The sequence below is a fragment of the Spinacia oleracea genome, chromosome 6 (genome assembly GCF_020520425.1).
Source record: "Spinacia oleracea cultivar Varoflay chromosome 6, BTI_SOV_V1, whole genome shotgun sequence".
In the NCBI taxonomy this organism is placed as follows: domain Eukaryota; kingdom Viridiplantae; phylum Streptophyta; class Magnoliopsida; order Caryophyllales; family Amaranthaceae; genus Spinacia; species Spinacia oleracea.
The window spans coordinates 22,153,537-22,165,462 of record NC_079492.1 but is presented as its reverse complement, the minus strand read 5'-3'; the positions used below and the strand labels follow the sequence as shown (position 1 = coordinate 22,165,462).

The following is an 11,926-nucleotide window of genomic DNA, read 5'->3' as shown; positions in this document are numbered from 1 at the left end:
GTTGGACTTCAAATTAAACGGTAATTTTGGATTTTCTTTCACGTGATTTCATCTATTTCCAACAGAAAAAAGTCAGTGGTGGGGCCATAACTTATGGCGAGCAAAACAGAGAAAAAGAATGCCCCGTGAGTTATTTTCCTTTTCCTCGCGAGCAATTATTCGCTTTCCCGTTGATATGGTCCATGTTCTTTTTTCTCCTCACCCATTTTTACTTGTGAGCTCATTTATTTCCCATTACAGGGAGTGCTCTTACTACGACGAGCAAGAAAACAAGGAAGAACTTGTCTGACAAAAACGGATTATGCAAATTGAGCCCATTTAAATTATATAAATAAATTACTGAGTAATTCGAGTGAGTGACTCAGTCGGGTCAATTTTGCTTTTCAAGTCCCAACAATCACAAAACCCGGGAATTTTTGAATACGAGCCTGTAAAGTCCTTTCACTTTCTTCCTCACTCTCTCTCTTTGCCTTTGAGGTTTTGATCAACCCAATTTTCAAAGCTATAAACAGTAAACGCCGTTCATTTTGCTCCGTCATCGTTCAATTGGAAACAATTCTTCTGCTGCAGTAGGCCAGTAGTTTTCTCCCTAAATTTCCGAAAACTTCAAAGTTCACTTCTCTCAAACCCTAGCTCTGCACTTCTTCGATCAATTTATCTGCAAATTTCATTCCCGTACGTCTCAGTCTCTCTCTAATCATACCTACATCATTAATTGTGGTGAGTACTGAACTGTTCTTGCGAATGTTCAGCTAAAATTTGATAATCTCAGATGCTTTGCGTTTCAATTTTTTCGTGCATTTTCTAATTTTCTGTTTGAAAGCAGCGTTAGATTGAAGGTAGTGAATCGAATTTGTTTTGATAATTCTCAATTATTTGATCATGAATTTCTTGTTTGTTCTACTGTTTGACCAATCCTGCTTGAAACTGAGTGAAATTTTGTTAGAAACGAAGATGTTTTTGTATGCTGTCTGTTTCGAAGATGTTTCCGCAGTCGTCGAACACTCGGATTCATCTTCACAGCACTGTTGCGAAAAAAGTGTCAATAATCTATGTTTTCGTGCTATTCTAGATAAATCATAAAGTGTCCTTCAAAAAAAAAAAAGATAAATCATAAAGTGAAAACGGTGTTGCAAAGCAATAAGGTTATCTTTCAAAAGATTATTTGTCTTTTATGCACTGTAATTTTTCATTTACATGATAGATTCTCCCGTCTGCTGAGTTTTAGCGAAAATGTTGCATTGCATTTTGACATCTGTGATCATCGAATTGGAATATTGGATGCATCGATCTAGTCTGAGGCGTTCAGACTTTTTTATTGATTGATAGCCACAATAGAAGAAGAGATAGTTCTTAGGTACGCCTTGAAGAACTTCTTAATAAAGAAGGTCCATATCGTTGTTACTGGTAGAGAGGTAGTTACCACAATAGATGTAATTTGTTGAAAGACATTTTGCGGGTAGATAAAACGATACATGTGTTGAAATACATCAAATGTTCTCATGTTGGTATTCTTGGTAATGAATTTGAATTTGAATTTGAAGAATATGGCTCTTGAATGTTAGTATAATGGTGTTTATATTTTGTTTTGTTTGTTTTGATAGGTAATAGAGTCTGAAGATATTAGCTATTCAGCTTTTATTATCTCTAATCCATATTATTTGTGGCCATCTTTATCACTTTAAAATGTCCATGCAAGTTGCAATATTACTTAGTTTTAGATTTCTACGTACTAGCTAACTTCTTCATCGCGTGTATAACCTTAAAGGACATGTGTTAAGGATCATAGAGAGAATCATATAAGTTATTTAGACTTTGGATAGTGATTGGATCCCGATGTGGATTGACAGGGGTTCAGATCTGGCTGATGCAAGGTTTCTTTGACTGTTTTTTTTGTCTAGTATGAAGTCTTTGAACTGCAGTAAGAACCATATTATATTTAGGTATTTACAAAATGTGAGTTTTGACAGGGTACTTCAAGTTGAAATTTAGGAGTCTGAGTAACATTTTTGTCAAGTCAAACTCCTTTGTTTAATGTATTAAATTCAGAGGAAGCACTGAATAGATTGCTGTAATCTGGGTAGGGCCGCTCTGCCTGTTATTAATCTTCGGGAGTACTGATACCTGGACTTGTTTGTCTAGTAATCTGTACTTTTCTATGTCTTTTGCCTTGACTAACCTCAGATATGTTTATACAGGGTAAAAGATCAACCACCGGTTTAATAGAGATGGCAGATTCAGAGAAGAAAGATTCTTCAAAGTCGAAAATGTCACTGTTAGGTATTTTTATGCCTGCACTTCATTAGCTTTTTGTACATAGTGACTTAAAGGCTGCAGATGGTTTTGGTGCATATTGCATAGGAAACAGTAGTGCAAATCTACCATAACAATTACTCCGTATTTATATTTCATGAGTGATTAGTAAAATGAATTCTGTGTAAGATGAAAATATCTACCTTATAATTTATAAAGAAACTAAGAAAGGGGAAGCATTTTTCTGCCATGCGGAAGAACATTTTTCAGCAGGGCTTCTCCATCTAACCTGAACAAAAACCCCATAAAACATGATTGAATAAAAAATATTCTCCTCGAACCACAATGGATATTATTCCAGAAAACAAACAAATCTCTCTTCTTGTAAACTGGAGTTAAAGTTTCTGATATGTGTGCATTTCTTTAAACCAATTCCATTAAATCTTCTATATTCCTAGTTTGCTACAGTTCTATATTATTTTCTCCTTTTCCATTCAGCTTAAACCTTGACAATTGTGTATCTGTGACACTTCTATAACATCAAAATCCTTTCACTTTGAAATTCAGAAACCGAGAAAATGTGAATTGCAAAATTGGTGATTCCACAATTCATGATGAAACTGATGAATTAGAGATAATTAAATGAATTAATGTGAAATGAAATAATATAGGAGTTGAAACATTTCATTTTTTTCCCATTGGGGTTGGGGAGCAGGGAGAAACCCCAATATGCATTCCGAGTCTCCGAGACAATCCCCGCTGGAAATTACAAAATTTTGTTGTCATTTTCCCTGTTGCATATGTGTTTGTTGTTAGTTACTCCGGTGCACTTACAAATAGATCTAGTATTCTATTTCTCTTATAAGCCATTTGTTTAAATATAGATGAGGACTTCTCCAAAGATTTTCTTGGCTCGTGGAAGTCAGGTGGTGATGATATGGACTTCGACTTCGAACCAGTCAGCAAAGGCAAGAAAAAGGCATTTGACTTTGGCATGTAAGTCTTGTGAAATAGCTTTGTGTTTATTCTTAATTCTTTCTCGATGATGACAAATGTCCATGGTTTTCCGCCTGCCACACTCATCATTATGTTCTTTGGAAATAGTAATTTTGCGTAGTTTCACAGGTTATTTGTATTCTTCATACAGGTTTTCCCATAATGAACTCCTGAGGTAGATTGAGTTAAAAGGAATAAAACTTTCCGCTTTGAAGTGTCAAAGTAATTTGGACTTGTTGAAATAATAGTTTCACGGCTTTCTAGTGCATGTTTGAATCCCCTTTGGCATTTTACTCTAAGTTATGATTTGGCATGATGGTATTGTAAACTGTTATCACTTTTACTTTTTTGGTAGTCAGGACCTCCAGTGTACATCCGATTTTGTGTTTAAATAAGTTCAGTGCGCTTGTGATTATACTTTCCTTCATACAGAAATTGTATATTCCTCCGTACATCTATAGAGGTTTCCATCAGTGCTTATGAAATATATCTTACCAGGGATATGGATTTTAATCTTGATGATGCTTTTGGCAAGATGTCATCTTTCAAGATGGATTTGCCAGATATTGATTTTTGTAACTCTCCAAAAAAGTCCATGAAGTCAAAGGACAAGTTAGAAGAGGTTTCTGCTAAGGGAAACTGTCAAGACAAACATGACAAGTTCAACTTTTCTTTCGATTTTAACGGGCAAGTATCCATGAAATCTCTCCACAGTATATACTTCATTTTGGTGCTTGGAAAGGAGTCAATATCAATTGCTTAGGATATTATGCAAAACTGATACTATACAAGGATATTATCCCGATTGACAGAATGAACACTAGTGATGAAGAAAATGAACCTGGTGACGGTGGCTGTTTTGGTCGTGCTAAGGTCCCTTCAAAAACTGTTAATGCCTCTGAAACTAGTGTACAAGCAACAAATGATGGTGGTACCACAGAAAATTCAGCTTCTGAGGATAATCTAGAAGGCTCAACAAATACAGGTGCTGTAAACAGAAGGTAAAGTAAACTTTTGTAATAACAGAATCTTACCTTTCTAGCTACTTTGATAACCTTATTATCTTGGAAAAGCCCTTTTAGTTGTAGTTTTTATGGCAGCAGCAAAGATAATGGAAAAAAATCAGATGAGTATCCTAGTTCAAGTACCAAAGAATTGATTCAATCAGATTCAGTAATGGAGAATAGTGGAAAGCATGCTGCTGCTCATGCTCCTCCAAGGTGATGCTACTATACTATAGAGTCTAACATTTGTCCCTAATCATGACACCTTAAGTTTATTATGAAGTTGCTTTTGCTAAAATTATATTTTTGGAATTTGAATAGGAACCACGATGGCACTGTAAATGAGAAAAATAGAAATGAGGTGAGTGTTGGCAGAGTGCTGCGTAATGGAAAAGTAATTGGCGGAAGCCCTTCACTGGAATGTGAGAAGAAGGCCAACAATGTCAAATATTCTGGGTAAAACTTGTTATTTGTTAATATTCCATTTCAAAAAAGATGCATAACTTGCAATCTTACTAGTCAGGATTGATTCAGGACCTCTTGTATACACTTCTTCTTGTAAGTTATAATCATATATGTTTAGTGGGGTTGTGCTTCAGTCAACGATTGTGCATTAATCTGAATATCTAAAGGGCAATATTCAGTTTGTGCTTATGAAATATATCTTATCAGGGATATGGACTTTTCTGTTGATGATGCGTTTGGCAAGATGTCATCTGTAAAGAAGAATATGCCAAACATTGATTTTTCTAAATCTCCAAATATATCCACAACGTTGAAGGAAAAGTCAGAAGAGGATTCTGCCAAGGGAAACACTCAAGACAAGCATGACAAGTTCACCTTTTCTTCCGATTCTAAAGGGCAAGTATCCATGAATTCTCTTCATAGTATATACTTCAGTTTGGTGTTGGGTTGTTGGGAAAGGAGTAATTATCATTTGTTTAGGATATTACAGTATGAAAACTGATGCTACACAAATGCTTAATTGACAGAATTTCCAATAAAGATGGGAAGAATGAGCCTGGCGACGGTGGTTGTTTGGATAATGATAAGCTCCCTTCAGACACTGTTAAAGCTTCTGCAACTAGTGACCCAAAGGCATTGTCCTCAAATGCTAGATCCCGTGCTGACATGGAAAAGCCAGTTTTGAAGGTTTCGTCAGCACCATTTGATAGGTTATTCATCTTGCTCTATTTTGTGTGTTAATTTGAATATCTATATTTCTTTAGTCCGTTTGTGCTTATGAAATATATCTTACCAGGGATATGGATTTTGCTCTTGATGATGCGTTTGGCAAGATGTCATCTGTAAAGAAGAATATGCCAAACATCGATTTTTCTAAATCTCCAAATAAATCCACAATGTTGAAGGAAAAGTCAGAAGAGGATTCTGCCAAGGGAAACGCTCAAGAAAAGCATGAGAAGTTCACCTTTTCTTTCGATTCTAATGGGCAAGTATACATGAACCGTTTTCATAGTATATACTTCAGTTTGGTGTTGTGTTGTTGGAAAGGAGTAATTATCAATTGCTTAGGATATTACAGTATGAAAAAACTGATGCTACACAAGTCATCCATGCTTGATTGACAGAATGAACACAAATGATGGGAAGAATGAGCTTGATGATGGTGGTTGTTCGGGTAGTGCTAACCTCCCTTCAGATACTGTTAAAGCTTCTGCAACTAGTGACCCAAAGGCATTGTCCTCCAATGCTAGGTCGCGTGCTGATATGCAAAAGCCAGTTTTGAATGTTTCGTCAGCACCATTTGATTGGTATCCACCTTGCTCTATTTTGATGTGCTTATTTGTTCTTTAAATTGTTTGTTAACCTTTAACAAACAAAATAATTTATTCAAATTTAAGCCTATCAATGCTCTGAATGGCATGCTGCCTCTACCATTTGGTTGATCCATTAGTCACTTCTTTGTTATTGACTTTTGTATTTTGCACACATTCTGGAACGTTAATTAATGATTTTAATTTAGACGGTCAAGTGTCAGGAAGGGTTCCTTCTTGAGATACTGCTTTCTCATGCTCACAATTGTAGGTTACTATTCATGATGTTCTCCATTCACCTAACTGCTATGTAATTATTGGCATGGGTTGACATTTTGTTAGAGCAATTGGTATTTTTATGACATCCAAGTTGGGTTTACCCCTCTTCAGAATTTTAAAATATAAAGTTACACTAGGCCACTAGGGAGATAAATGTTCTCATAATAATTATACTACAAAAAAAGGGGCGGGGATTTGAAAAAAGAGACCTAGCAAATATGAATCTACCGATGCTACTGAGATTTCTAACTTAACATATTTCGCTACTATGTTTATCATTCTCTTGGTTGGTAGAGGGTGGGATGGAAGGCTGACATCATCACTAAATTAAGCGATCTGCTGAATTAGTTGTTGTGGGGACACCGGACACACCTTTCATCATTGTCATAAGTGGTAATTAATTTCGTCCAGTGGTTCGACTGCTGCAAAAACAATGCTGCCGAAGAGCAAGGTTCAAGGAGCTATGAACTCAAACATTCTGGTTGCACAAGAAACAGCTGATGGTGATACTACCACAGTTTCAGCTTCTGAGGGTAACCAAGAAGGCACAACACACACTGATGCTGTAAACAGAAGGTAAATTTAACTTTTACAATATGAGAATGTTACTTTACTAGCTACTTTGATATCCTTAAACCTTTCAGTGTCTCTGTAAGTTGTAGTAGTAATGGAAGCAGCAAACATAGTGGAAAGAAATTAGAAAACCATCCAAGTTCATTTACCAAGGAATTGATTCAATCAGATTCAGTTATGGAGAAAAGTGAGAAAGATGCTGCTGCTCGTACTCCTCCGAGGTGATGCCACTATACTTCAAGTTCTGACATTTTTCTCTAACCATGACACCATAAGTTAATTATGAAGTTGCTGCTAAATATATGCTTGGAATTTGAGCAGGGACCATGATGACACTGTAAATGAAAAAACTAGGAACGAGGGCAGTGTTGACACAATGCCGTATAATGGAGAGGCAGAAAATGACGGACTCGCTTCGCTGGAATGTGAGAAGATGACCAGAAATGTCCAATCTTCTTGGTGAGACTTATCAATACTCCAGTAAAAAATAGATGCATCACTTGCAATTTTACTTATACCTCAATAAATACTTGCCTAGTCTACTATTTTGATGGCTTGGATAATATTTCAGTCATAACTTTCTCTTAATATCCTCCATTGCTTGATTGCAAAATTTATGCTCTGATTAGTGAGAAGTGAGAACCTTACATTGTGGAGGGAGTAGTAACCTGTGAAGTATTTTTTTGGCGAACATCATCCATGTTTTCCTCAATACATTTTTTTTCCCTTTTATCCTTTTCTCGAGTTTTATATTTTAAAACTCAAGTTGGGCATCCACTGATTCTCCGGTCTTCCTCTGTTTAAAGAAGCTCTAGTCTTTGATTGTATATTGTAATATGTACACAATAACAGGCTCCAAAATCTTTTAATGAGGATGACTATGCTGCTAATCTCTTGTTTTGGAGGTTGGCACAGTTGTCATGTTTTAACATCTTGGACTGTCAGACTCCATTTTTATGCTATGCAAAATTATTGTCAACTGTCTTCTCTAGTATGATAAGAGAACTTATGGAATGTTTTTTATGTTCTGTTCATGTCGGGGAAATATATCAAATTTCCTTCAGCTTTAAAATTCCTTCTCCGACTCCACAAGAACAGGGAACTAAATTTGGCAACCAGGGGAAAGGGAATCTTAAAGACAAGATTTCAAGCATCACATTGATTCCGAAATTAAATACTTGTCAAGGGAATCTCAAAGACAAGATTCCAAGCATCGCATTTATTCCGAAATTAAATCCTGGTCAAGGGAATCTCAAAGACAAGATTTCAAGCACCGCATTGATTCCGAAATTAAACATTGGTCAAGGGAATAAACTTCCATCTCAGAGAATTGACAAGAGAATGTTAGCTCTTCCTAGTTTGAAAATTACAAGGTTTGCTGATTGTTTCCTTTATCTTCTCTTATACCCCTGGTTCTGCTGATTAATTATTTTAAAAATCCTCCTTATAGACGTACCACTACAGACAAACATTCAGCTTCTCCCACTATGCTAAGTAATGCTAAATCTCTGGGAAATGTTGAGAAAAGCACCGGGCCAAAACAAGTGATGATTAAGAAGGTGTCTCCAATTGTTGCCGAGAAACAAACACCCTCAACACCCTCTTTGAAGCGCAAACGATCTGAGGTTCTTTTCATGATAATGTCATCTCCAGCTCTCTGATACTCCTACTAAAGCATTATTAGTAACTCATAGAACCAATGGGCAGGCTGCTGATAGGGGTCTAGCAAAGCTTCATACTCCAAAACGTTTCTCACCCAATGAAAGCAGGTGTAGCACACTTCTAAGCTGCTAAATCATATTAGTATTACATCAGATAGTTTCCTGGTAATTAATTTCAATTTTTTTGAATGTGCAGAATGACTAAAGTATCAGTCAGGATACGTGAAGATGGGGTAACGTGTTACACATTGTGTTATAATCATTTAACTAGTAGTGCTTCAAAAGGGAGAAACGATTGGTGAAAGTAGATCCATGTGATGAGCTATGCTAACAGAATTTACCTGGTTGTGTGTATAGGTTCAAAATCATGGTAACTTTGTGGTAGGAAACACAAAGAATGTCTCAGCAGAAAACAAGACCCCTAAGTTTCATTTTGATCAAGAGGCAAACATGGCTTCCCTCCAGTTCAGTTTGATGGTGGAGAATGATGCAAATGTTGAAAAGGCTGAGGCATGTGCAAAAGAGCTTGATAATGTAAGTAGTCCTGATTTACTTTATTGGTAGTATTCGATCTAAGAGCAGTTCATTAATTTAAGTAAACGTGGCCTCTAAAGGAGAGAAGGAGAAAGCAGAGATCCCAAAATTTGATGAAAATATTGCCTATGGACTCTATTAACTTTTTTGTGTTGCCAAAGCAAGTAGTATATCATTTCTGAGTATTTTTTTTCCTCCAATTCATGAAAGCCCACTTATTGATGATCAGTTGATCGTAGAAAAACGGAAGTCTCAGAGGGAAGAGGAACTGGGAGTGGGGGACAGAGGAATTGAAATTTGCTTTCCGATTTTTCCAACACTAGAAGGATTTCTCTTATTTACCGGATTTGGCTTATTGATTCCCCTGATTCTCTTTATTTCCCTTTTACCATTCCGTATCCAAACACACTATCATAGTATCATGGATTGGATTCAACAGAATCTATGGAGTATGTTTCTTCTTTTTTGCTCTATGCCCCTAATGATTATGTAGTGGTTAACTTATGTTGTCTGAGTCGGGACTCGGGAAGCGGTCGAACTCAAGCATAGTTCAGTATGGTCTTTGCAATTTTTGTTGTTACTTGAAGCATCTGTGCTCCTTTTTAAGTATCCTGACACAAGAGCAGTAAGACTTTTTGTGAGTGCAGTGCTATATTATGTTCATTTTTCCTCGTTGATAATTGGTTAGTTCTTTCAATTGAGGCAATTCTGTTTGTTGACCAAATCCATATATTTTCAGCATACCCAGTCTCATGTTTTTTGTGACTGAGAATAACACATCTCCTCGGGGAGCTCTTTATCCTGGTACTGGCTTCTATGCTGAACCGTCCTCATCTCAATGGTCGGACAAATGTATACAGTTTGCTAGGGTTGTTTTTTACCACTTGGAACAAATAAGTGAATGAAAATCTATTGTAGTGCACTATTTTCTTGTCTTGTATGATTTATCTGTGCTTATTTCTCCGGTAGCATTTACCTAAAGAGCAAATAATGTTAACTATCTGCATGACATTCATTGTATGAACTATTTAGAAGTCTAACTAATCAACACTACTTGTTTACACCGTTTAAATCCTTGATCTAGTTTGCCTTTCCGGTTTCTCTCATGTAAGATGTACAAAGTATTAACATGCTCCTAAATCCCCTTTTCCCTTAATGTTTTTTTTCCCTTATTTGCTATGTCTCTAATGCTGTATCATTGAAAGATGAAAATCAAGGTTTTTGGGCATGCTATGCAGATCTGCAACATGTTGAAGAAGAAGCATGAAGAAGCGAAGGAGTTACTGGTCCGAGCTCTTGTAAACAACAACAATCTTCTGATGCTGAGCCACCCTATCCACGAAGAAAAAATATCCTTACATTTATAATTTTATCACGTCATATATCATTTTTTTTTTTCTGTACTTGGATATTTCAGTGTTACGAGCTTTTCTGGAGCCTGGAAGAACAATTATAACCCTTAACAATAAAAACATTTGTGCAGTTCAGAGGCTTGCTTCTAAATTGATGTCAAGGGAGTTGGAAGTTGAGGCATAAAAGAACTAGGGTCATACTGATCACAAGAAGGTCAACCAACCTCTCACTCTTTATTTCTTGCACATGCATACGCATACAAGGTGTTGCATTTGCTCATTTGATTTTATCGGCTTTCTGGGAACTGTGATTTCAGGATAATCTAAATGTTAGCCCCTTCAGTGAGGATACTAGGATAGCATCAATATGGTGTTATTGGTTTCTTTTGATCCCCTTGATTTGTGTATAGTGTAAGATCAGATATATGAAGTTGCTTGTTGAAATTTTACTTAAAGGCGTCGCTTAATTTGTATTTGCATACTATCATGTATGGGTTTTGGACTTTTGGGGAGTTCCTGGTTGGCGGTGTGGCACATTGTTGTACTGTGTAGGAAATATCATGCTCGGTAAAACTTACTCCGTATAAGAGAAACAACACACTTTATGTTCTGTTTTCCTAAGTTTATTTTTCTTACCTTATTAAAATTATATTCTATCTTTTGATTAGGCTCATAACTAGTATAGAACCCGTGCGATGCACGGTTAATAATCTAAATATAAAAATGAAAACTAAGCTTATTGGTAGACCATTATCATCAAAATAGAGCTTGGATGCTCCTAATGAAAAATAATCAATTATGTACAAATTTGTTATTGTCTCATGTTGGGGTGTCTTCAATACGGAGTATTAAAAAAAAAAATCAATAAAAGTACATAGAAAACATTGTTTCCATCCTCATTAATCACTTGTGTTAAATATAAAATTATTCTCGATCATCCACCATACACACCTGATAGTTAGTCACACCCACTCAATACTCACTCTATCTACCTTATTACCCGATCATTTACCACCTACCACCACCATTTACTTTATTCGTCTAGATATGACTTTGAGGCGGGATGGAGCATCCACACCCACGCGTACCCGCCTAAAATTCGCATCTCATCCCCATCACCCATGATATATAGGAACAATACCCATCCATGATATATAGGAACAATACCCACCCCTCCCAATATCCATCTCGAGGGGTGAAAAATAAAATTCATCTCCGCCCTGTCACCCACCAGTGTATCCACACCCGTCTTAAACCTACCCCTGTACTCAACATTTTTTTTTGTAATAGAGTTTTGAATTTTAAAACTCTATTCTAGAGTCTTTGAAAATTCGATTGTCTAATTAGAGTAATTGAGTAAAATAAGCAATACATTACAATATGCAGGTTAGTAGTAAAAAAATGTTGATATATTTATAATCATTATATGAAAGATAAGCAAGGCGGACAGTTGTACGGCGAATACATTTTTAACACTGTCACCCAACAATATAAAATAC

The 11,926-nt window shown here is 36.2% G+C and overlaps 1 protein-coding gene across 9 annotated transcripts; it reads left to right on the top strand.

Annotated features, from left to right (window-relative positions):
* Positions 1 to 223: 223 nt before the first annotated feature.
* LOC110800829 (uncharacterized protein At4g18490) lies at positions 224 to 11,048 on the top strand. 9 transcript variants are annotated; one of them, XM_056831133.1, is made up of 22 exons: positions 224 to 720; positions 2,199 to 2,280; positions 3,138 to 3,249; positions 3,748 to 3,936; positions 4,062 to 4,250; positions 4,332 to 4,469; positions 4,575 to 4,709; positions 4,926 to 5,114; positions 5,246 to 5,428; positions 5,515 to 5,703; positions 5,843 to 6,025; positions 6,719 to 6,883; positions 6,952 to 7,101; positions 7,202 to 7,339; positions 7,945 to 8,253; positions 8,331 to 8,505; positions 8,588 to 8,649; positions 8,738 to 8,774; positions 8,899 to 9,075; positions 10,314 to 10,426; positions 10,551 to 10,641; positions 10,745 to 11,048. In XM_056831133.1, the coding sequence occupies exons 2-21, from the start codon at positions 2,229 to 2,231 to the stop codon at positions 10,609 to 10,611; spliced, it is 2,946 nt and encodes a 981-aa protein (XP_056687111.1). In that variant the 5' UTR covers positions 224 to 720; positions 2,199 to 2,228; the 3' UTR covers positions 10,612 to 10,641; positions 10,745 to 11,048. The 9 variants fall into 9 exon arrangements, with proteins under 9 accessions (XP_056687111.1, XP_056687112.1, XP_056687113.1 ...); XM_056831134.1 differs by having other exon boundaries at positions 224 to 675; positions 10,551 to 11,048; XM_056831135.1 differs by having other exon boundaries at positions 4,338 to 4,469; positions 10,551 to 11,048.
* The last annotated feature ends 878 nt before the right edge of the window (positions 11,049 to 11,926 follow it).

Bases quoted from the DNA above. Each gene is read 5' to 3' on its own strand.
- LOC110800829 (XM_056831134.1), top strand. From the start codon at position 2,229: ATGGCAGATTCAGAGAAGAAAGATTCTTCAAAGTCGAAAATGTCACTG. The intron at 3,250-3,747 runs GTAAGTCTTGTG...ATATCTTACCAG, and splicing joins AAGGCATTTGACTTTGGCAT to GGATATGGATTTTAATCTTG. The intron at 3,937-4,061 runs GCAAGTATCCAT...CCCGATTGACAG, and splicing joins TTTTCTTTCGATTTTAACGG to AATGAACACTAGTGATGAAG.